Source organism: Chiloscyllium plagiosum, unplaced genomic scaffold (assembly GCF_037043375.1).
Source record: "Chiloscyllium plagiosum isolate Xiang-an unplaced genomic scaffold, Cpla_swu_hap1 HiC_scaffold_19, whole genome shotgun sequence".
Lineage (NCBI taxonomy): Eukaryota > Metazoa > Chordata > Chondrichthyes > Orectolobiformes > Hemiscylliidae > Chiloscyllium > Chiloscyllium plagiosum.
In genome coordinates, this window is record NW_028270157.1 from 46,586,046 (window position 1) to 46,609,275 (window position 23,230).

Here is a 23,230-nt window from a genome sequence, read left to right on the forward strand (position 1 = left end):
AGACTTTCCAAATGCGCCATGACTACTTCCCTAATAATAGTATCCGACAATTTTCTAATGACAGACATTAAATTAACTGGGCTATAATTTCCTATCATCTGCCTTGCTCTTTTTGAAAAAAAAAACACATTCAGTTAGCATTTTCCAATCCACTGGAACATTTCTACTGATTCTTTCCAGAATCCTGAATTTTAGAATATTACAACTGATACATCTATACCTCTGGTGTCACTTCCTTTAATACCCTAAGGCCTTTGGGCCCAGGGGACGTGTCTGCTCTGTACTTTTTTCTTACTGATGGCGAATGTATTAAGTATAACCTTTTCTATCACCTCTGCATTACCTATTACTATTAGGATGATGTATGTCCTACGTCAAAACTAAGGCAAAGTATTGATTTAATGTCTCTGCCATTTCCACAGTCCCCATTAACTCTCCAGTCTTGTCCTCTCAGGGAGCAACATTTACCTTAGCTACTCTCTTCCTTTTTATATACTTACAGAAAATCTTTACCTCTGCAAAGGTCAGTAGCAGGCTGGAGGATTGGAAACTCAAAAACCGACAAAAGTTTACCACAAAAGTAATAAGAATGAAGGCAAGTTATGAAAAATGATAAAATTTCAGGGGATTTCTCACCCTACCACCCATACATGAAATGATATGAACCTTCCACCCAGTTGGTAAAATTCTTCCAATAATCTCATGAACATTTTCATATTGACTATATTATGGGTATTTGTCTCTAAGGCTAAAATTTTTAATTGTATACGCAAAAACTGGATTAACAGAGGTCAACTGAATGCTATAGATATCTTGGCTCTTGGAAAAAGGCTTTGATGACAATTTGATACTCTTGATTGAAGGAGGAGTAAAAATTGATGATACTGAATTTAGAAATTTATTGATGTTGTACTCAAATACGCCAGCAAGGAGTCTATTGCCAGTTTGAAGACACATTCCTACAACTGCACTGTCTGGAATCAAACTGGTGTGGAACCAGCTGCACTCAAAATAGTCAAGTTTACATGCATATTATCTAACAGTCCTTAAAGTTTAAATTCTCTTCACTGTATAGTTGCCTATATATGCATTAGGCAGCCACAGCTCACCTGGCTACTTTAAGTCAGGTCTGAGACCAAGTAGCACATGTACCTCAGTCTCATCTATTCTGGTGGTGTGATTTTAACCTGCATCCAGTTTGTATGGAGGCTACTGAACATCAGTTACCTGGCAGCAAAATGCATCTTAACCGTAGCATTCAGACTTTTCAGCATCTTGACCGGAGCACTCAGACTTTTCAGCATCTTGTTGCATGTTTGCAAACAATATCTGAAAAGTATTCCATGCAGTATTAAGTCTCACCTCTTGAAAATAAACTAAGATGATGTGTGGATAACATAGTCTTGATGTACTGGTGGGTATTGCATTTGAAGGGTATCATAGTTTATTACAGTGTAATTAAGGGTCACATTGAAGGAGTTAGTGTTCCAGCTGGAAAGTACTGCAGAGAACCCAGGAGGCTTTTTAAAATCATGACCTTGCCTGGCAATGACTAATTTAATTCCTCCCTTCCCACAACATGCTGGTCTGGACCATGACGAGGTTTGAACTTTTTACTTCACAGAGATACATGTTAGTGCTCCAACACATTGTGCTGGTGTGCTATTGGTCACCTAGAACTTCATGCTCTCCTCAATGAATGTAGGACTGTTGATGCATTATTCAGTTGGTAATGGCATCAGATAACATGGAAGGATTTTTAAAGTTCCTTGTGATATCCATCAGTTTATCAAATACATCTAAGCTACAAATATTAACGTATTAATTTTCAAACACTTTAGACATCTTCCTATTAAGCCAAAAAGAAAACAACTTGGGTCCATTAGAAGTTAACATTTGATAGGGCGGCCTGACATAACGATTGTTCGTCATGATCAGATCCAAGTACTGTCCCCTTACAAACAATTTCATTTCAAATTGACACAGCAATATAACATAGACTTCCTTAGACTCAAAGCACATTCTATGCTGACAAAACAGTGCTGCATGTCAGTGTTTAACCCTGCTGTGATTTTACAGAATTTATCCTCAACATTCGAGAGGTCAAGCAACAAATTCAGTCTAAAATATCATTGGATTTCTGAAATGTCTCACCTCAAAACGATAAATTCTGCAGCTTTGCATCCAGTGTTCAGTTGAAAAGGTTATACTGACTTGTTGTTCAGATCCCTTTAAAAATAAAGTTACAATAGGATTCTTCACATTCATGTACATTCAGACAATTGCAATCTTCTTGTAGTGTTAAAAGATTAAATTGTAGTATCTCTCTGGACATTATATTAATGTTAAAGGATTAAACTGTACTTTCTCCAGAAGCTGAACATTCTGGAAGTGGGTGGGTATGATATTCATGCAAGAAATGTGGATGACTCCCACTTCATTTAGGCAGTCATTTAATACTACTCTCCTACTATTATCAAATTAAACTCTTATTCAGTCCCTTCCATTCAGAAATGCTTTCGTAGCCATTCCCTGAAGCTTGGACATATCACACCTACATTGTCTTGGGGAATCACTGAGTCAGGAAATTGTTTGCATAACCTGTGAGTATTTTAGAGTACCTGTGAGCATTACCAACTGACCTGTATAAAAAGGGGACGGGTTTCTTTCGTTTGGGGCCTTTTTTGACTCAACTTTGCATGCCTGCGAAGAGGGTCAAAGGGGGTCACCTAGCTTATACAGGCTTTAATAAACTCTAACTGTTTGCAGAAGTTGGTGCATGTGAATCGCATCTCGTGTGAAACCTTGGGAAAAGAATGTAGCATTCTAATGTGTGTTTTCTAATGAAAGGATATAATACTATAGTCATAGGCACAAGCACAGTCACACTCACACAACCAAAAATTGTTATAATTAAGTCATGCTGAAACTGCTGAAAGAACAATGTCTTCATAACATACAAGCCTTACATATCGGCCATTTTTTCATAAAATGATGAAAAAAGCTTGAAGGGCTGAATGACCTACTAGTGTAAATAATTATATCAAAATATATAAGACCACACGTATGATATTACCATGTTGATCTAATTGTCCTCCCAAATGCAAACAAGATCAAATATTTCTTCATTGAAACACTTCCCTAACAGTGGATTTTCAGCATGCCATGATTCCCTTCTAGGTGGTTAAAACTTATAATGATTAAAAAGAACATAATTGTTGTTGAACTTGGAATTCAAACGTTGTGAATCTGAACTGGGAATCTGATGTTCTCATGTGAATGTTATTTTACTCATTACAAGTTTGGAATTTAAAAAAAAAAGACATATGCTAACCCTACAAAATAAAGAGAATAGTGAATCTGCAAATTTGTTTAGTCCTACATTTTCACTATCAAGTTAAGAGGTAATTGAAGTATTATTTTATTTTTGCTGTCAGTAGATTGACAGGTGGGTTATTATGTTGAGCAATGAACTTATCAAAGCATAAAATTTTCAAATCAAAGCTAACTTATCAAATGAAGTTCAGTAATACTAGAAATATAAGGGAAAAAAATCCTTCAAACTTTGCAAGGAATTCACATTTATTAATAGCAAAGGAAAATGTAGTTGGAAATATACAGCAACTCAAAGTGAAAACACAGGACACTAATTTTGAAGAATCTCTATCTGAAAAGCTAAGTTGTCATCTACCATAAGACGCTGATGATCAGCTCTATATACTCAGTGTTTACTCATCTATTCCAGAACTTGAATTTTTTCTTTTTATAAACATTATTCTCACTATTTTGAATTAAATGCAAATGCTACATGAAAGCTAAAGAAAAATAAGATTTTACCTGCAAGATTCTTTGATGATTGCTGTCACAGAGTTTCCCTTCTGAACTATAACTATTCAGAGACACAAGGTATTTGTTGGCATACTTGGCAGTCTGGAAGAAGATGATTGTTCTCATTTCATTTCTAATGTGTGTAATGTTGGGATTCCATAGACTGCCTGTTGACAATTATTGCAAAAAAAAGTGGAAAAGTAAAATCTTTCATAATACAAGTATCTGTCAAACAACCATACATATGCATGATAATTGTCAAAATCCAATGTCTTTTATGTCTCCTCCCTGCTGGGTTTGATTTCCGCCCTTGATCAAGCAATAACCATGGCATACTGCTACTCACAACATATCAAACTCTACAGGCCAGACTTTCATTTTTGGGTTAGGACTCCAACCGCAAGATAATTCCCAGATCCTAAACCAGCATGGAATCAGCATGACATGTCTGTTATGAATTTTTAAACAAAATACCTATTAATGGTTAGAAGGCCTGCCCAGTGTCCAATTAAGGATGGTGGGTGAGCTTTGGAAGCAGGATAGCCAAGTCCTCCAGCACCTAAGGATTTGGAGGCTGACAATGTGGGTTATCATTGTGGGGTGGGGTATGGCAGCAGAAAAGGGAGGGAGAAGTAAAAAGCATTTCCATCCTGAGGTTCATACATGGCATGTTTTACAAACTTTATAAAGTAAGTGGCCATAGATGCCAGATCTCAGTTTTGGAGAGTAATACTTCATCAGAAGGAGGGAGAAATCAGAGCATAAGAAGGTGTGTGAGAGACCAAGGAAGGAAGGTGGGTGAACAAGGGTTGAGTATGAAGAAGGGGAGAGTTAGGCTAAGGAGAGCAAGAGGAGAGGGAAAGGGATGGACAGAATGGAGGGAGGACCAAGAGACGGAAGAGGGAGGTGAAGGAGACAGATGAAAAGAGGAGGAGCAGAGAGAAGGAAAAGACTGCAAAAATACAGAGCACATGCAAGATAGGTTTTAAGGTAAAGGAACTGGCGGGGAATCATAATTACTATGAAGCTGTGAATCAGAGCTACGCTGTGGTGAGATTTGCTGAGCGTCTCTTTGAAGTAAAGTTCACTCACCTTGACGTTTGCAGGGCTCTGTGTACTTAATTTGGCCATCCTCACAACCTAAAGGAAAATATGCAGGTTAGCTTGCCCTCTACCAGGATAAAATCAGATTACATAATCTTCTATAACTCTGTAAAACAAAAAGTGCTGTTTCACGGACGTTAATTGCCTGCTGTCACTATTCATTTACATGGTATACATAGTTGTTGTGAAATTCCAGCTGCTCTACCCCATTATGATCCGAACTCCTGAAAAACACCTACAATTGTCAGTATAAAACCAATAGAGTTCAGACATCAACAGAAATAAAAGTAAACTGAGTCATGAGAGAATATTTGCATGAAGTATGATTTTTAAAAAAATATTTTTATTGAAAAAATTCTCTATTAAAAATATGAAAATAACATTACAGCAACAGACCAACTACGATATTATCTACAAAAGAACTCTCAACTACACTCATTGCACATCAAGTAAATAAATAAAGCCGCTCAGCGTAACAAGACCTCAGCTCTCAACCTTCAAGAGCATCAATTTTTAAACCCACATTTGCTCAAAATTCTTCCTCGCAGGACATTAGGCTTATTAAACCAAACCACCATGGCTAGACAAAAGCCCTAATTAAAATGGTGGACAGATCTGCTTCCAAATAATTCAAAAAGGGCTGCCATGTCTTATAAAAATTGTCCATTTTCTGGTGCACCATATTTGTAAGAAAGTCTAAAGGAACGCGTTTCATAGTTAACTTATGCCACCCTGTCAGACCCGGGGGGGTTCTCAGACACCCAGCACATCAGAATGTTCTTCCTCACGCAAAAAGTGAAGATGCTAAAAAGCTTTTTTCTACGTACATTGAAGTGAGATAAATTCGACAAACCCAGAAGAGAAACCTTGACTTCGGTCCCCAAGACCCTCTCTATTACTCCTGCCACAGCGCTCCAATATGTACGGAGCCTCTGACAGGACCACAAACAATGAATGAAGCTGCCCGTATTCATTTTACATTTGGGGCACATTGAAGATGCACCCTGCTTAAATTTTGCAAGACAGTCTTGGGCCAGGTGAGCCCTATGAAGAACCTTTAACTGCAGAGCATGGGTCCTGTTACATATTGAAACCTTCCTCGCACTCTCAAATGTCCTCCCAAGTTATTAAGTATGATTTAAAGATTTTCAATTCTGATAAATCACTAAGAGATAGAAACATGGCTGACTGCACACTCCCGCAATTCCTATTCCTCAATTAATCCTATTTGAAAACTGGTTTTCATTAACATAAAGCAAACATACAATGAAAGATGGAGTTTCTATTATGCAGATACACTTGCAAAGTTTTCTAAATAACTAAATCCAACCTGCTCAAGCAGTGCCTCTAAAGTCTTTTGAAGTGTTCCGTATTGGGCTTGTGAAGAAAAGTAACAAAAAAATTTCAAATGAGAATACTTGAGACCTTGATCCTGGTGATTGAATTAACAATGAGGTATAATATTAGTCTACTCTGGTTTGATCCCTAACCCAGAATTAGATTCACATTAGTAACAATACTTCATAACACTAAAACTATGAATAACTTAGTTTACTTTATTTTTGTCAAATGTCTGAATTCTTTTGGTTTAATATTAGCATAATTGTAGGTGGTGTTTTGCAAGAATTTGGATCATAACAGGGCAGCAGCTGAAATGTCACAATTATTAAAGCATACCATGTAAATGTAGAGTTTAAGAAATCACTAATTCCTCCTAGTTGACACCATATGCTGTTTTGAAAACAGACATCACAGTTGGGCAAACTATGATTCTTGACAGAAAATTAAAAGGTAAGAGGTGATGGTAAATTTGCCAAAGCAAGGTTTGTAGCTCAGGTTGAGGTTTACGGTGTAGGCTTGCTTGCTGAGCTGTAGGTTTGATATCCAGACGTTTCATTACCTGGCTAGGTAACATCATCAGTGGCAACCTCCAAGTGAAGCGAAGCGGTTTTCTCCTGCATTCTATTTATATCTTTCTCCTGGATGGGGTTCCTGGGGTTTGTGCTCATGTCATTTCCTGTTCGTTTTCTGAGGGGTTGATAGATGGCATCTAGATCTATGCGTTTGTTTATGGTGTTGTGGTTGGAGTGCCAGGCCTCTAGGAATTCTCTGGCATGTTTTTGATTAGCCTGTCCCAGGATAGAGGTGTTGTCTCAGTTGAAATGGTGTTTTTTTTCATCTGTGTGTAGGGCTACGAGGGAGAGAGGGTTGTGTCTTTTTGTGCCTAGCTGGTGCTCGTGTATCCTGGTAGCTAGCTTTCTTCCTGTTTGTCCTACGTAGTGATTGTGGCAATCCTTGCATGGAATTTTGTAGATGACGTTGGTTTTGTCCATGGGTTGTACTGAGGCCTGGCACTCCAACCACAACGCCATAAACAAATGCATAAACCTAGATGCCATCTATCAACCCCTCAGAAAACCAACAGGAAATGACATCACCACAAACCCCAGGAACCCCATCCAGGAGAAAGATATAAATAGAATGCAGGAAAAACCAGCTTCGCTTCACTTGGAGGTCGCCACTGATGATATTACCTAGCCAGGTAATAAAACGTCTGGATAGCAAACCTACAGCTCAGCGAGCAAACCTACACCCTAAATTTGCCAAGGTCTTACTGAACCATAGGATTGCTCTCTCATTAGAGAGTGGTGGTGGGTTAACCTGAGGGTCATGATGTCTCAGGTGAGTGGGAGAAGTTGAGAAGTAGAGTCCTTCAGGGAGACCTCAGCTGGTCCAGGAATTGAACCCACACTTGGTATTACTCTGCATCGCAAACTGGCTTAGATTACTTACAGTGTGGAAACAGGCCCTTTGGCCCAACAAGTCCACACCAACCCGCCGAAGAGCAGCCCAGCCAGACCCATTCCCCTACATTTACCCCTTCACCTAACACTGCGGGCAATTTGGCATGGCCAATTCACCTAACCTACACATTTGTGTGTTTGTGGGAGAAAACCAGAGTACCTGGAGGAAACCCACGCAGACACGGGGAGAATGTGCAAACTTCACACAGACAGTTGCCCGAGGCGGGGATTGAACCCAGATCTCTGGCGCTGTGAGGCAGCAGTGCTAACTGTTCAACCAACTGAGCTAACTACCTCACCACAGAATTTACAGGTTGCTCAACAGACAGAGGAAGATGCATAACCCAATAAGATTGGTGCAAGAAGGGCTTAAAGAATTTGACATGAAAAAAGCCAACAAGTTACATTTTCTATTAACAGTGCTATGATTATCACCAGCAACTGGGTAAGACGCACCAGGCACAGTGAAAATGATTGCTGGACAATCATTATCTTGATTGATGTTGGGTCTTGGTAAACTGCATGCAGCCACCCTATAGGTCTGCTCTGGTTCTGCCTCAAGTCTCTCCAGTGAGAATGCCCACTGCAATAGAAAAGTGCATACCATCAATTGCTATCAGAATGAATTCTACACTCCTCACACACCTAGAACTGGAATAAACAACAAAATCATCTTTAAAGTTTCACTATTGCTTTATTTAAAACTTTATTCTTGCTGTGTATGTCTTTCAGATGTATAATCAGAAACTAAATTGTATTAGTCCTAAGTATGTGGCAACAAGACCTGGTCAGAAGCTAGGAATTGTGCAGCAGTTAACTCACCTCATGACTCCCAAATCCGACTTTTTTTCCAGGGTGTGGGGGAGGGGGTGGGCGGTGCATAGAACCCACTATTTGCCTGGATTTATGCAGCTCGGTCACTGAGTTTGACACCATCCAGGACAAGGCAGCCTGCTTGATTGTTTGTGGAAATGGTGAGTTCAGTCCTTTCACTACAGACCCTCAGTTGCAGCAACGTACCATCTACAAGATGCACCACTGTAATTCATTAAGCCTCCTTAGAGATCACCTTCCAAATTCTTGACCATTACTACGTGGAAGGGCAAGGGCAACAGATACATGGGAACACCATCCGCACTTTCCCTTCCAAGCAATTTAACATCCTGACATGGAAATATATTGCCATGCCTTCAGTGTCACTCCCTTATAGCATTGTGGATGTACCTACATCAAATGAACTGCAGAGGTTTAAGAAGGCAGCTCAACAACTTCTCAAAGGCAATAAATACTGGGTCAGCTAGCGACTCCCACATCCTGTGACTGAACAAAAAACATTTTTAAAAAATGGGAAGCCTAGCAAAATCTTACCAATGCCTGAAAACTTAAATTTTAACTGCCCCAAACAAAGGGCATACAAAGACAAACTGAAAAATACAGTAGGTCAAAAGGACCAATATTTAAGTTGCAGATGTGCACTATATTCATTCTGTTTTATTCATTCCTGAGATATGGGTGTCACTGATAAGGTCAGTATTCGTTTCTCATACTTAATTTCCCTTGGACCGGTAGTGGTGAGCTACTTCTTTTGATCTGCTGCAGTCGTTGTGATGTTGGTATGTCTACATTGTTGTTAGAAAGAGAATTTCAGAATTTTGACAAGATGATCATGAAGGAATAGCTATAAATTCCAAACCAGGACACAAGCAACGGAGCAGGATCTTGTCTCTGGTGGTGATGTTCCCATGTGTTTGTTACCCTGAAAGAGAAATAAAGAGTGCTGGAGAAACACAGCAGGTCTGGTAGCATCTGTAGAGAATGAAATAAAGTTAATGTTTTGAGTCCAACATAATACTTCTTTGGAATTCTGAAGTGTCATTTTGGACTCAAAATGTTAACTTTGTTTCTCTCTTCACAATACTGGCAGACCTGCTGAGTTTCTCCAGCACTTTCTGTTTGTAGTTCATATCTTCTGCATCCAAAGTACTTTGCTTACATGTCTGCCAGCCTTGATCATCCAGGGGTAGAGGTTAGAATTTGCAAGGTACTGTCAAAGGGGTCTTGGAGAGTCTTGCAATACACCTTGTAGATAATGTATGTAATAGTCATTGTGAACTCACAGTGGAAGCTGTTTATTGTGGTGAATAGAGTGCTGATCAAGTGGGACACTTTTTCCTTGGATAGTGTTTGGTTTCTTGCCTTGTTAGAGCTGAACTCATCCAGGCTAGTGGGCAACATTGCGTCATGCTCCTGACATGTGGATACCTCCATGATTGACCATATGGCAGCTCATTTTGGTTCAGCGCTCAAACCCACAATCTGAACTTCCTAGGATAAGTCCAAGTTTTCCCTTCAAGTCCCATATTATCCCAACTTGAACACTGTTTCATCATCATCAGTAAAAGTACTGAAACTGTCTCCCAACATCCATCTGGGAGTAACTTCAATATGTGGGCTATGGTATCTGAAGGAGGCAGTTCACCACCAGGCAGGAATGGCAAATAAATGACACCTTTGCTCTTGATACAAACAGCCCAAAAATTAACAATAATAAAAGCTCAATTCACTTGCATTGGACCAAATTCCTGATCCGCTACCTGATGAATCTATCCCAGCTCACTTGCAGCTGACATTGAGCTTTCTCCCTGCCCCTTAACCCCCTTTTGTTATAAAGACCCTCTTGGACAGATGAAGATCTGCTTAGGCTGCATTGAAGATTCTCTTCCTTTCCCAGACAGACAATCAAGCCCAAGCTATGATCTATTCAATCCTTATTGGTCAAGGAGTCTCAGCCTCCACTTCCCCAACTCGGAGGAAGGGTCAATAGACTTGAAATGTTAACTGTTTTTCTCTCCACAGAGCCTGCCAGACCGACTGAACTTCTCCAGCAATTTTTGTTTTTGTTTCAGATCTCCAGCATCTATTGCTCCTCAAGCCTGATGCTGAAGGAGTTCCCAACTTAAAGTTGCACTAACGTAGTATACTGGTTGCTGCTGTTTGCACTGGCCGATGGAAAGTACAAACACAAGGAGAAAACCTGAGCTGTAATATCTACCAGGGCACTCCTTAGTACATACCTTCTCTCCTTGTGGATTTAGTTGGTTCCTTATCTTGTTTTGGAATCGGTATTGAATACATTTCTCCTCTCCGTTGCTCTGTTTTTTCACAGATACCTCTACTCCTTGAGAATACTTTATACTGGCTGCAAAACCCAAAGTGAACCAAACTGATTAATACATGTACCAAATTAAAAACATTATTCAGTGTTGATGTTCAAGGATGCTATTATTAAACAGGAATGAAGTGAGTACTCATTGTGAACCATTAAGTGCACTTGTAATTTTTTTTTCTCCACATTTTGGGTCCAGCATCAGGGTCAGACAAAACATATCTAACATTATACAGTCAAAATGGGCCAGGCATACAGCTGATATAAATCAGACATTCGGACTGGTTTTCCTTTGGAGCAGACAAGTGACTAAAACACAAAAATATTGCAGTTTTGAGAAGTATTTTGTTTCTAGCCAAGAGTTTCCACTTAAACTTATGAATTACCAGGAGAAAGCACAAATAGATAGTGTATTAGATCATAATTTTTAAAAATGCATTTCAAATATCCCTCTAACCCTTTCATATTCATATACCTGACCTAATGTCTTTTAAATATTGTACCTGTATCTATCACTTCCTCTCAGTTCATTCCACGTTATGAACTAGTGTATGGAAAAAGCTACCTCTCAAGTCCCTTTTAAATCTTTCCTTAAAATTATGCCCTCTAGTTTTGAACTGCCATATTCTGGGGAAAAGACCTTTGCTATCCCCTTTATCTATGCACCTCATGATTTTATAAACCTCTATAAAAGGTCAACCCTCAACCTTCTATGCTCCAGCGAAAGAAGTCCCCAGCCTCTCCTTATAACTCAAACCCGCCAGTCCCAGTAATATCCTTATAAATCTCTTCTGCGCCCTCTCAAATTTTTTTTAAGTCAGTGTTTTAGAAGAGAAGTAACTGTTTGTGGCTAAATGCAATTCTTTGTATTTGAGCTAAACTTTGTAACGATATGTGTTTAAGCTTGTAACTGTGTAATTGTTTAGACCTTTATCACTCAAAACTATGCAGTGACTGAATTTATAAAGTATCTCATTGCCTGATTCCTCACTCACTATACATGAAGCATTTATACTTTGCACACACTATAATTTTCAAAGTGATACATACTTTGTAATTTTTCTGTTGTAGTATTTTGTAACTTTCCACATTAATTTTAAATAGGTTTAAAGTTACAACCAACTTTTTCACCATGTTCCTTTTACTGTTTTTTTTAAATATAAAGGACTTGTTCCAAGCACACAGAACAGAGGGGAAAATCATCATCTAACAAGTAACCTTGATGAGGAACTTGTACCACTTAAGCAAAATTCAGTTGATGAGCTCATGCTATCAATCATGAAAAGATTTACAAGGATGTTGCCAGGGTTGGAGGATTTGAGCTATAGGGAGAGGCTGAACAGGCTGGGGCTGTTTTCCCTGGAGCATCGGAAACCAAGGGATGACCTTATAGAAGTTTATAAAATCATGAGGGGCATGGGATAGGATAGACAGACAAAGTCTTTTCCCTGGGGTGGGGGGAGTCCAGAACTAGAGGGCATAGGTTTAGGGTGGGGTGGGGGGGAAGAAAGATATAAAAAGGGACCCAAGGGGCAACTTTTTCATACAGAGAGTATTGAGTGTATAAAAGGAGCTCCCAGAGGAAGTGGTGGATGCTGGTACAATTGCAGCATTTAAAAGGCATCTAGATGGGCATACAAATAGGAAGTGTTGAAAGGGATATGGGCCAAGTGCTGGCAAATGGGACTAGATTAGGTTAGGATATCTGGTCGGCATGGATGAGTTGGACCGAAGGGTCTATTACCATGCCGTACATTTATGACTGAGGAGGTAACAGCATATACCCCTTCCCTAAACAATTGGACAAGGAAGATATCATGAAATATTTTAATACCATAGCAAGGAATCATAAAGCAACAAACTAACTATAATGAGAAGGACGTTCCTGAGAGTAATTGTTTTATTTAAGGTACAAACTTAGAGCATTGATCAGAGGGAATTACATCAGCCTTAGGAACCAATTGTGGGCGGCACGGTGGCACAGAGGTTAGCACTGCTGCCTCACAGCGCCAGAGACCCGGGTTCAATTCCCGCCTCAGGCGACTGACTGTGTGGAGTTTGCACATTCTCCCCGTGTCTGCGTGGGTTTCCTCCGGGTGCTCCGGTTTCCTCCCACAGTCCAAAGATGTGCAGGTCAGGTGAATTGGCCATTCTAAATTCTCTGTAGTGTTAGGTGAGGGGTAAATGTAGGGGTATGGGTAGGTTGCGCTTCGGCAGGTCGGTGTGGACTTGTTGGGCCGAAGGGCCTGTTTCCACACTAAGTAATCTAATCTATTACAAATGATCATACAGTTTGAGAGTCAGTTAGAAATGTGCATTGCCTCAGATCTCATCCATAAATCACAAATGCCAGCAAAGTTCAGGAGTTAATAGGAAAAGGAAGTAGAATGTTAGCCCTTATTTCAAAGGCAGTGGAGTATAAAAGTAGGGAGATTTTGCCAGAACTATACAAGGCACTGGTCAGATGACAATTGTGACTAGCTCTGGTCCCCTTCTTGAAGGAAAGATATTGAGGCATTGGTGGAAGTCCAGAGAATATTGATCTGGTGTATGGAAGGACTATCTTATGAGAAGAAGTTGAGCAGGTTGGGCTTGTAGTCACTGGAGTTTGGAAGAAAACAAATGATTTTATTGAAACATAAAGACTCTTAAAGCACTTGACAGGATAGATGTGGAAAGGTGGTTTCCGTGTCTGAGAGTTTCAGAGCACAGGGTGGTGGGAATCTCAGAACAAGCGACTCCACATTGAAGACAGATGAGCAGGAATTTCTTAGTGCGAGTGAAACTGTGGAATTTTATTTTTACAGCACAGGACTGTTGACATTGAATTATTAAACATATTCAAGGCTGAGATTAATAAATCAGAAAATTAAGAGTTATGGGGAAAAGGCAGGAAAGTGGAGTTGAAGATTATCAGATCAATTATGATCTAATTGAATGGTGGAGCAGATCAATGGGCTGAAATGACCTGCTTCTGCTCGTCTCATGGCCTCCCCTTGCCCAATAAAAATGTAATAATGCCATTGATCAAGATGTGGCTTGGAAAAGGTGAAGAAGCAGCATCTTTCAGTAACCAAGAAATGTGCACCAAGTTTGAAACTGAAGTTTGCAGAGCTTTCTGATCAGCTGGAAGCAGAAGACCACAGATATCAGAAGAGACCAGAGACTGAGTGTCTAAAATAAGAAACAAAAACCAAGATATGCCTGTGATGTTGTAGCCCTACTTTGATGAATATTAATTTTATAGTTTACATTTGAGTTAAGACACCAGATGAACTATTTAGGCAATAGGATATCAAGTCTCAAACAAAAATGGATATTGGGAATAAAGTTTAAATTGTAACCTTAAAACCTAGGAGATTACAGAAGCTTTGTCTGCCCGGAATTTTGCTTACATTCTTCAGTCTGTTCACTTGTTGTGGTGAAGGATGATAAATATGGTACTGAGTTTCAGTACTTCTTTAAAACATTCCTCAGTTTTAAAACAATAATTTTTCCATTTCAGCCCATGATCAAAAATATAGATAACTATTAGCATCAGGGACCCGGGTTCAATTCCAGCCTCTGGCAACTAACTGTGTGGAATTTGCACATTGTCCCTGCGTCTGTGTGAGTTTCCTCTAGATACTCCAGTTTGCTACCACACAATCTAAAAATGTGCAGATTAAGTGAATTGGCCATGCTAAATTGCCCATTGTATTCAGGCATGTGTAGATTAGTGCATTAGTGTCAAGGGTAAATGTAGGGGAATGGGTTTGGGTGGGTTACCCTTCAGAGGTTCAGTGTGGATATGTTGGGCCAAATGGCTTGTTTCCACACTATAGGGATTCTACGATTCTAATAAAGGTCTGTTTAATAAAAAAAAAAGTGATTCAATACTGATCTGAAAAACTAGTCTAAAGAAAAATTAAAAACCCATGCATTATTGTTCATGGATCACCCTATTGATACTATAAAACATCAAATTCCCTCTCTCCTCTCTCTCTCACTCACTCATGGAGGCAAAAGTCAATTCTGAGCAATTCCTGCAGCTAGCTTCAAAGTGACAGCCCACTATAAGCACACAACCAACCATTCATTCAACTACCAGCAACAATGATGTGAAGGTGGCAGTGTTGGACTGGGGTGGACAAAGTCAGAAGTCCTGAAAATGTGTTGCTGGAAAAGCGCAGGTCAGGCAGCATCCAGGGAACAGGAGAATCGACGTTTCGGGCATAAGCCCTTCTTCAGGAATGAGGAAAGTGTGTCCAGCAGGCTAAGATAAAAGGTAGGGAGGAGGGACTTGGGGGAGGGGCGTCAGAAATGTGATAGGTGGAAAGAGGTCAAGGTGAGGGTGATAGGTCAGACTGGGGTGGGGGCGGAGAGGTCAGGAAGAAGATTGCAGGTTAGGAAGGCAGTGCTGAGTTCGATGGATTTGACTGAGACAAGGTGGGGGGAGGGGAAATGAGGAAACTGGTGAAATCTGAGTTCATCCCTTGTGGTTGGAGGGTTCCGTCACCACGCCTAACCCCACCCCTTCGCCGATCTCCGACTGCATGCCTAACCCCGCCCCCACGCCTATATCCGTCACCACGTCTAACCCCGCCCCTTCGCCGATCGCCATCACCGCGCCCAACCCCACCCCCACGCCAATCTCCATCCCTGCCCCCAGGCCTAACCCCACCCCCACACCCAGCTCCAGCCCCACACCAGGTCCTAGCTCCCAGCCCTGCCGTGTTTTCACCATCCCTCCAGACCTACCCCTCTGAGGATGAAAGATCAGTCCTCAGCAGAGGCCTCACCTTCATTCCCTTACGCTCTCGGATTAATGAGTTCAACACACGGCGTGACATCGAACAATTCTTCCGCCGCCTTCGCCTCCGCGCCTACTTCTTCAACCAAGACTCTCGCCCACCCTCTGACAACCCCTTCTCACGCCTCCAACACACCCCATCCACCTGGACACCCTGTGCTGGCCTCGTACCTGCCCTCGACCTCTTCATAGCCAACTGCCGCCGCGATATTAACCGCCACCTGAACTCCCCCACCCCTCTCACCCACGGAAAGCGCAGCCCTCCACTCCCTCCATTGCAACTCCAACCTCACTATCAAACCAGCAGACAAGGGAGGCGCGGTAGTAGTTTGGCGCACCGACCTTTACACCGCTGAGGCCAAACGCCAGCTCGCAGATACCTCCTCCTACTGCCCCCTTGACCATGACCCCAGCCCCCCACCACCAAACCATCAGCTCCCAGACCATCCATAACCTCATCACCTCAGGGGATCGCCCATCCACCGCCTCCAACCTCAGTCCCACAAACCCACACCGCCCGCTTCTACCTCCTGCCCAAAATCCACAAACCTGACTGCCCCGGCTGACCCATTGACTCCGCCTGCTCCTGCCCCACCGAACTCATCTCCGCATACCTTGACACGGTCCCGTCCCCCTTAGTCCAAGAACTCCCCACCTACGTTCGGGACACCACCCATGCCCTCCACCTCCTCCATGATTTTCGCTTCCCCGGTCCCCAATGCCTTATCTTCACCATGGACATCCAAGTCCTTGTACACCTCCATCCCCCATCACGAAGGACTCAAAGCCCTCTGCATCTTCCTTTCCCGCCGTACCAACCAGTACCCTTCCACTGACACCCTCCTTCGACTGACTGAACTGGTCCTCACCCTGAACAACTTCTCTTTCCAATCCTCCCACTTCCTCCAAACGAAAGGAGTAGCCATGGGCACCCGCATGAGCCCCAGCTATGCCTGCCTCTTCGGAGGATATGTGGAACAGTCCATCTTCCGCAACTACACTGGCCCCACCCCCCACCTTTTCCTCCGCTACATCGATGACTGTATCGCCGCTGCCTCGCGCTCCCACGAGGAGGTTGAACAGTTCATCCACTTCACCAACACCTTCCACCCCGACCTCAAATTCACCTGGACAGTCTCAGATTCCTCCCTCCCCTTCCTCGACCTTTCTATTTCTATCTCAGGCGACCGAATCAACACGGACATCTACTACAAACCGACCGACTCCCACAGCTACCTGGACTACACCTCCTCCCATCCTGCCCCCTGTAAAAACGCCATCCCATTCTCCCAATTCCTTCGTCTCCGCCGCATCTGCTCCCAGGAGGACCAGTTCCAAAAGCGTACAACCCAGATAGCCTCCTTCTTCAAGGATCGCAATTTCCCCCCCCGACGTGGTCGACGATGCCCTCCACTGCATCTCTTCCACTTCCCGCTCCTCCGCCCTTGAGCCCCACCCCTCCAACCGCCACCAGGACAGAACTCCACTGGTCCTCACCTACCACCACACCAATCTCCATGTACAGCGCATCATCCACCGTCATTTCCGCCACCTCCAAACGGACCCCACCACCAAGGATATATTTCCCTTCCCTCCCCTATCAGCATTCCGTAAAGACCACTCCCTCCGTGACTCCCTCGTCAGATCCACACCCCCCACCAACCCAACCTCCACTCCCGGCACCTTCCCCTGCAACCGCAAGAGGTGCAAGACTTGCGCCCACACCTCCCCCCTCACCTCCCTCCAAGGCCCCAAAGGAAGCTTCATATCTGCCACAGATTCACCTGCACCTCCACACACATCATCTATTGCATCCTCTGCACCTGATGTGGCCTCCTCTATATTGGAGAGACAGGCCGCCTACTTGCGGAGCGTTTCAGAGAACACCTCTGGGACACCCGGACCAACCAACCCAACCACCCTGTGGCTCAACACTTCAACTCCCCCTCCCACTCCACCAAGGATATGCAGGTCTTTGGACTCCTCCATCGCCAGACCACAACAACACGACGGTTGGAGGAAGAGCGCCTCATCTTCCGCCTAGGAACCCTCCAACCACAAGGGATGAACTTGGATTTCACCAGTTTCCTCATTCCCCCCCCCCCCACCTTGTCTCAGTCAAATCCATCGAACTCAGCACCGCCTTCCTAACCTGCAATCTTCTTCCCGACCTCTCCGCCCCCACCCTAGTCTGACCTATCACCCTCACCTTGACCTCTTTCCACCTATCATTTCCGACGCCCCTCCCCCAAGTCCCTCCTCCCTACCTTTTGCTGGACAAACTTTCCTCATTCCTGAAGAAGGGCTTATGCCCGAAATGTCGATTCTCCTGTTCCCTGGATGCTGCCTGACCTGCTGCGCTTTTCCAGCAACACATTTGCAGCTCTGATCTCCAGCATCTGCAGACCTCATTTTCTCCTCAAAGTCAGAAGTCCCGTGACTCCAGGTTATAGTCCAAGTTAATTTGAAATCAAGCTTTCAGAGTGCAGCCCCTTTGTCAGGTGTAGGGAGAGAGGGGAGCACACAGACACAGAACTTCTAGGCAGAGAGATCAAAAAGATCATACAACTGGCGTGAGTGGAATATTGAATAATAAGTCTCTACATCTCTAAATAAGGCAGAGATATTTACAGAAAACTAAAAATAAGGTAGTGCTGAAGCCAAACTAAATGACTGGAATAACATGATAGGTATAAGAGTTGCATGCGGAGGGTCTAACAAAAGTAATTAGTAATTCAAAACTCCAAACTAATAAAAAGGTGGAGAGATTACTACAATTTGTCAAAGTGATGGTGTCAAAACGGACTAAGGAAGATTTTATAGATGCAGAGGTGTGGTGGGGTCACAAGTACCTAGATAGGAACTCAAGATTATGGTTGACTGTCTTAGTGGGCACTGAACTTGGCTATCAGTTTCTGTTCAGCGATTCTGCATTGTTGCGTATTTCTCAAGTCTGCCTTAGAGGAAGCTTACCCAAGGATCTGAGGCTGAATGTCCTTGATCACTAAAGTGTTCCCTGACTGGTAGGGAACCTTCCTGTCTGGCGATTGTTGCAGTATCCATTCATCCGTTGCAGCATCTGCAGGGTCTTGCCAATGTACCATGCTTTGGGGTCTCCTTGCCTGCAATGTACGAGAGACTACATTGGCCGCGTCCCATGAGTATCTGCTGTTTATGTAGTGTGTGGTGTTCCCCTGTGTGATGGTAATGTAAACAATCTGACATGTCTTGCAGAAGCTGCTATAGCAGGGTTATGCGTTGTGGTTGATGTTGTCCTGAAGGCTGGACAGATTGCTGCAAACAATGGTCTATTTGAGGTTTGCCAGTTGTTTAAAGAGAAGTGTAGGGAAGATCTTAGTAAGGTGTTCATTGTTGATGCTGCGAAGAACATGGTGTAGTCTCTCTGCTCTGGGGAAGTACTGGATGACGAAGCCATATTCTCTGTGCCTTCTGAGGAGACTTGTTTTTTTTTTGCTGTGTCACATGGGAACTGGCGATCGATGAGTTGAGCACTGTATCCTGCTAAGTTAGCTCGCTGAGCTTGAAGGTTTGTTTTCAGACATTTCGTCACCATACTAAGTAACATCACTGAGTCTATGGAGAAGTGCTGGTGGTATGTCCTGCTCTATTTATAGGTCTTGGTTTCTTAAGGTGGGTGATGTCCTTTCCAGTTTTTTTTCCAAGGAAAGGTAGATAGGATCTAAATCAGTGTGTTTATTGATGGAGTTCTAGTTAGAATGCCACGACTCTGAGAATCCTCTTGCATGTCTTTGTTTTGCCTGTCCTAGGATGTGTGTGTTGTCCCAACTGTACCCTGCTCTTAGGAAGTGGAGATACCGGTGTTGGACTGGGGAGTACAAAGTTAAAAATCACACAACACCAGATTATAGTCCAACAGGTTTAATTGAAGCACACGAGCTTTCGGAGTGTCGCTCCTTCATCAGGTGGTAGTGGAGGACTCAATCCTAAAACACAGAATTTATAGCAAAAATTTACAGTGTGATGTAACTGAAATTATACATTGAAAAATACCTTGATTGACTGTTGACAAAAATTGACAAATTTTTGCTATAAATTCTGTGTTTTAGGATTGAGTCCTCCACTACCACCTGATGAAGGAGCGACACTCCGAAAGCTCGTGTGCTTCAATTAAACCTGTTGGACTATAATCTGGTGTTGTGTGATTTTTAACTTTGCTGTTATGAAGGCATCCTTAAATCTTTCGGTATCTGTCACATTCCTCATCTCAGCAGATCCTATGTATCTTGTCTGTAGGGGTTGGCTTCTTTAATATGTTTGTGGTGCAAGCTAGCGGAATGCAGCATCATGAGGTTAACCGTGGACATGTGGTAGAGTGAAGTACTGAGGTGTCTGTCCTTGATGAAGAGGAGTGTCAAAGAATGAGACTGATTCTGAAGCGCAGTCCATGCTAAGTCTCGTGGGATGAAACTGGTTTGTTGCTATGTAGTCATTTCAGTGATTCCTTTCCACAAGTCCAAATGAAAACAAAATGTCAATGTATCTGGTGCATAGCACTGGTCAGAGGTCCTGTACAGCAAAAAAAAAAGTCTTGTTTAAACTTGTGCATGAAGACGTTGACACATCGGGGTGTAAATTTGGTCCTTATAGATGTTGTGTGTTTCTGGATGAACCGGTTGTCAAAAGTGAAGATGTTATTTAGAAGATGAAACAGATGAATTGTAGGATGCCTGGAAATTGTCAGTGGTCGGTATTGAGTATTGAGGCTGTTGAGGGGATGCTGGTGTAGAGTGCCAAAACATCATTTGTGATAAGGAATGTTCCTCGTTTGACTGGACCAGGATTGCTGAGTTTCTGTAAGAAATCTAAAGAGTCGTGACACAAGCTGGGGGTTCCTTGTACAATGGGTTTCAGTATGCCATCAACACAGCCAAAGAGGTGCTCACACAGGATCCCATTGCCTGATACGATGGGATGTCCTGATGTGGTGGTTTTGCATACCTTCAGAAGGCAGTAGAAGTCTTCTATGCAAGAAACAGACCATTGTTCACAGCCTTTAGGACATCAGCTACACCACACAACCATGCTATGGCAGCTTCTGCAAGACCCGTCAGATTGTTGACATGGATATTACCATCACACAGGGGAACACCACCCACCACTTATATGGCAGATACTCACGTGACTCGGCCAATATCGTTTCTCATACGCTGCATGCGAGGTTGCCCCAAGGCATGGTATATGGAGACCATGCAGATGCTACAAAAACAGATGAATGGACACCACACAACAATCACACAGGAATTTTCCCCCCCAATTGCAGAAACACTTCAGTGGTCAAGGATATTCAGCCTCTGATCTTCAGGGATGCCTCCTCCAAGGTGGACTTTGAGATACACAACAATGCAGAATTGCTGAGCAGAAACTGCTAGCCAGGTTCCATACCCATGACGACGGCCTCAATCATGATCTTGGGTTAGTGTCTTGCTACACGTGTTGTGTGTGTGTTTAAAATCTTCCTTACTGTCCTGTTTTGACCCTGTCACCTTGATAAGTTGAGATCTTTCTACCTTAATAAGTTTGTAGTTTTAGAATACTTACTTTGATTAGACCCTTGGCATATGACGTATACTTATCATGTTACTTCAAATCATTTGGTTTATCTCCAGCACTTTTTTTCCTGTAATTATCTCTGCCTCATCTAATTTAAGTCATCTCTTTGTTTGTTAGTCAGCTAGCTGTTGACACTTGACTCACTGTCTAACACTCTTGGTCACTTGCAGAGACTTATTATTCAACACTCCACTTGCACCATTCTTTGATGTCTCTGCCTATAAGTTATGTCTGTGTTTTCTTCTCTCTCATTACACCTGACGAAGGGGGTGTGCTCCAGAAGCTTGCGATTTCAGACAAACCGGTTGGACTACAACCTGGTGGCGTGTGACTTCAGACTATGAGTAACAAGACCAATAGTTAACACACGACGACAAAGAGGATCACTAGAATCTGCTATGTTTTAAAATAAGAAACTTTTATGTTACATGCTTACCATCTGTTCTTAATCTCCAGCTGATGGACAGTACAGGCACTGAGACTCCAGTTGCATTTGTTTGATTGGCAAGATTAACGTGTAGTTCTTTGGGAAATGAAGGTGTCCAACGGGAAAAGCTCAACCAACTGCTATCCAAACAGCCACCTGATCATGGCAAAGAAGAAGAAAATAACTTTTTGTCAGCAAATTCCAATGTGAAAATTAATCACCTTTTTAAAAACAAGCCACATTCTAGTTTTTGATTGGGCTACTAGGGTACATCGGTACAGTTGAAAAAGGTTCAGTCTTTCCTCACTGTCTAGAACATTTTCACAGGTGAAAACTTAAATCTTTGATCAGTATTTCAGGATAGGCATTGATACTGGTATATGGGTCAGCTGCCCATGTTGTCCTCAGCCATAAGAGACCGAAGGTATGAAACTGAAGAGAAAACTATTTGCGCTGCCCCTGATTCCAATTGGCCAGGTTGTAGTTGGAACAGTGTTGCAGTCATTTGATCATGGAAGGACAATGACATGAGTTCAAAATGATGCTTTTAGCAAATCCTGACAAATTAACGTGTAACACCAAACAATTTATAATTACACTTAACATAATGTAGGGGCCTCGGCTGCTTACAACTTGTTACAATATATTAAGGATTTGGACGAAGAGACCAAGGGTAATATATTCACATTTTCAGTAGATATAAAGCTGGTGGGAATCTTAGCTGTGAGGAATACACAAAGAAAAAAAAAAATCTGCAAATAGATCTAAACTAGTTAAGCGAGTGCTCAAGCAGGGTGCAGATCGGGAATGGAATGTAGAATAGTTTGAGCATGGAAGGTCTGACTGTTTATTGGCTCTCTGCAAGAATATTTCAGAGTTCCAGTAACTAGTCTTTTTCTTGTTTCCCTACAAATCTTTACTCTTCGGATAATTATTCAATTCTATTTTAATATCTGGTATGAATCTATCTCCACCATGCTCCTGGGCAGTGAACTCCAGTTCTTATCTGCTAGGTTTTAAAAAAGTTCTTGCTGCTGGCTTTAAATCAGTTTATTTCTTAACCCTTTCAATGAAAAATGATTACACCCGCTCTTAAATCTGCACTTTATTTTCTCCAATTTCTCTTTTTCACAAACAACTTGGGCTCTTAGAAGCACTTTTGTGAATTTTTCTGCACACTCCCTAATGCCTTCATACCCTTCCAAAAATGCTGCATACAATGACAATATCAGAAATGTAGTTCCTTTAAGGGTAAAATGGAACAGTTCCAGAGCTAATTTGAGAGCAAGTGATGCTCACTGGATCTTGTTTCCCATCACCAAATCACTTGTGGTATAAACCTAGCTCTTGGAAGGCGGTCAGTCGCTGGTGTGCGTCCGCACCCAGGTCGCGACATTCCACCTTCAGATCTTGCAGTGATACCTTTACGTCGAGCCTCCTCCGAGGTGGTGCGCCCTGGTGACGTATTTTTTCCACCAGGTGCGTAACCTCAACTACGACACGCAGCTCCTGTTCGT

General features: G+C 42.4%; 1 protein-coding gene across 1 annotated transcript in view; it reads right to left on the bottom strand.

The window, feature by feature from the left end:
• LOC122559593 (interleukin-17 receptor A-like) overlaps positions 1-23,230 on the bottom strand; it is a 56,225-nt gene that overhangs the window by 16,813 nt on the left and 16,182 nt on the right. The window contains exons 3-8 of the mRNA XM_043709346.2: positions 21,723-21,869; positions 10,811-10,935; positions 8,193-8,319; positions 4,921-4,968; positions 3,838-3,995; positions 2,155-2,229 (exon numbers count right to left, since the gene is read on the bottom strand). Coding sequence (XP_043565281.1) covers positions 2,155-2,229; positions 3,838-3,995; positions 4,921-4,968; positions 8,193-8,319; positions 10,811-10,935; positions 21,723-21,869 — 680 coding nt within the window. The remainder of the gene's footprint in view (positions 1-2,154; positions 2,230-3,837; positions 3,996-4,920; positions 4,969-8,192; positions 8,320-10,810; positions 10,936-21,722; positions 21,870-23,230) is intronic.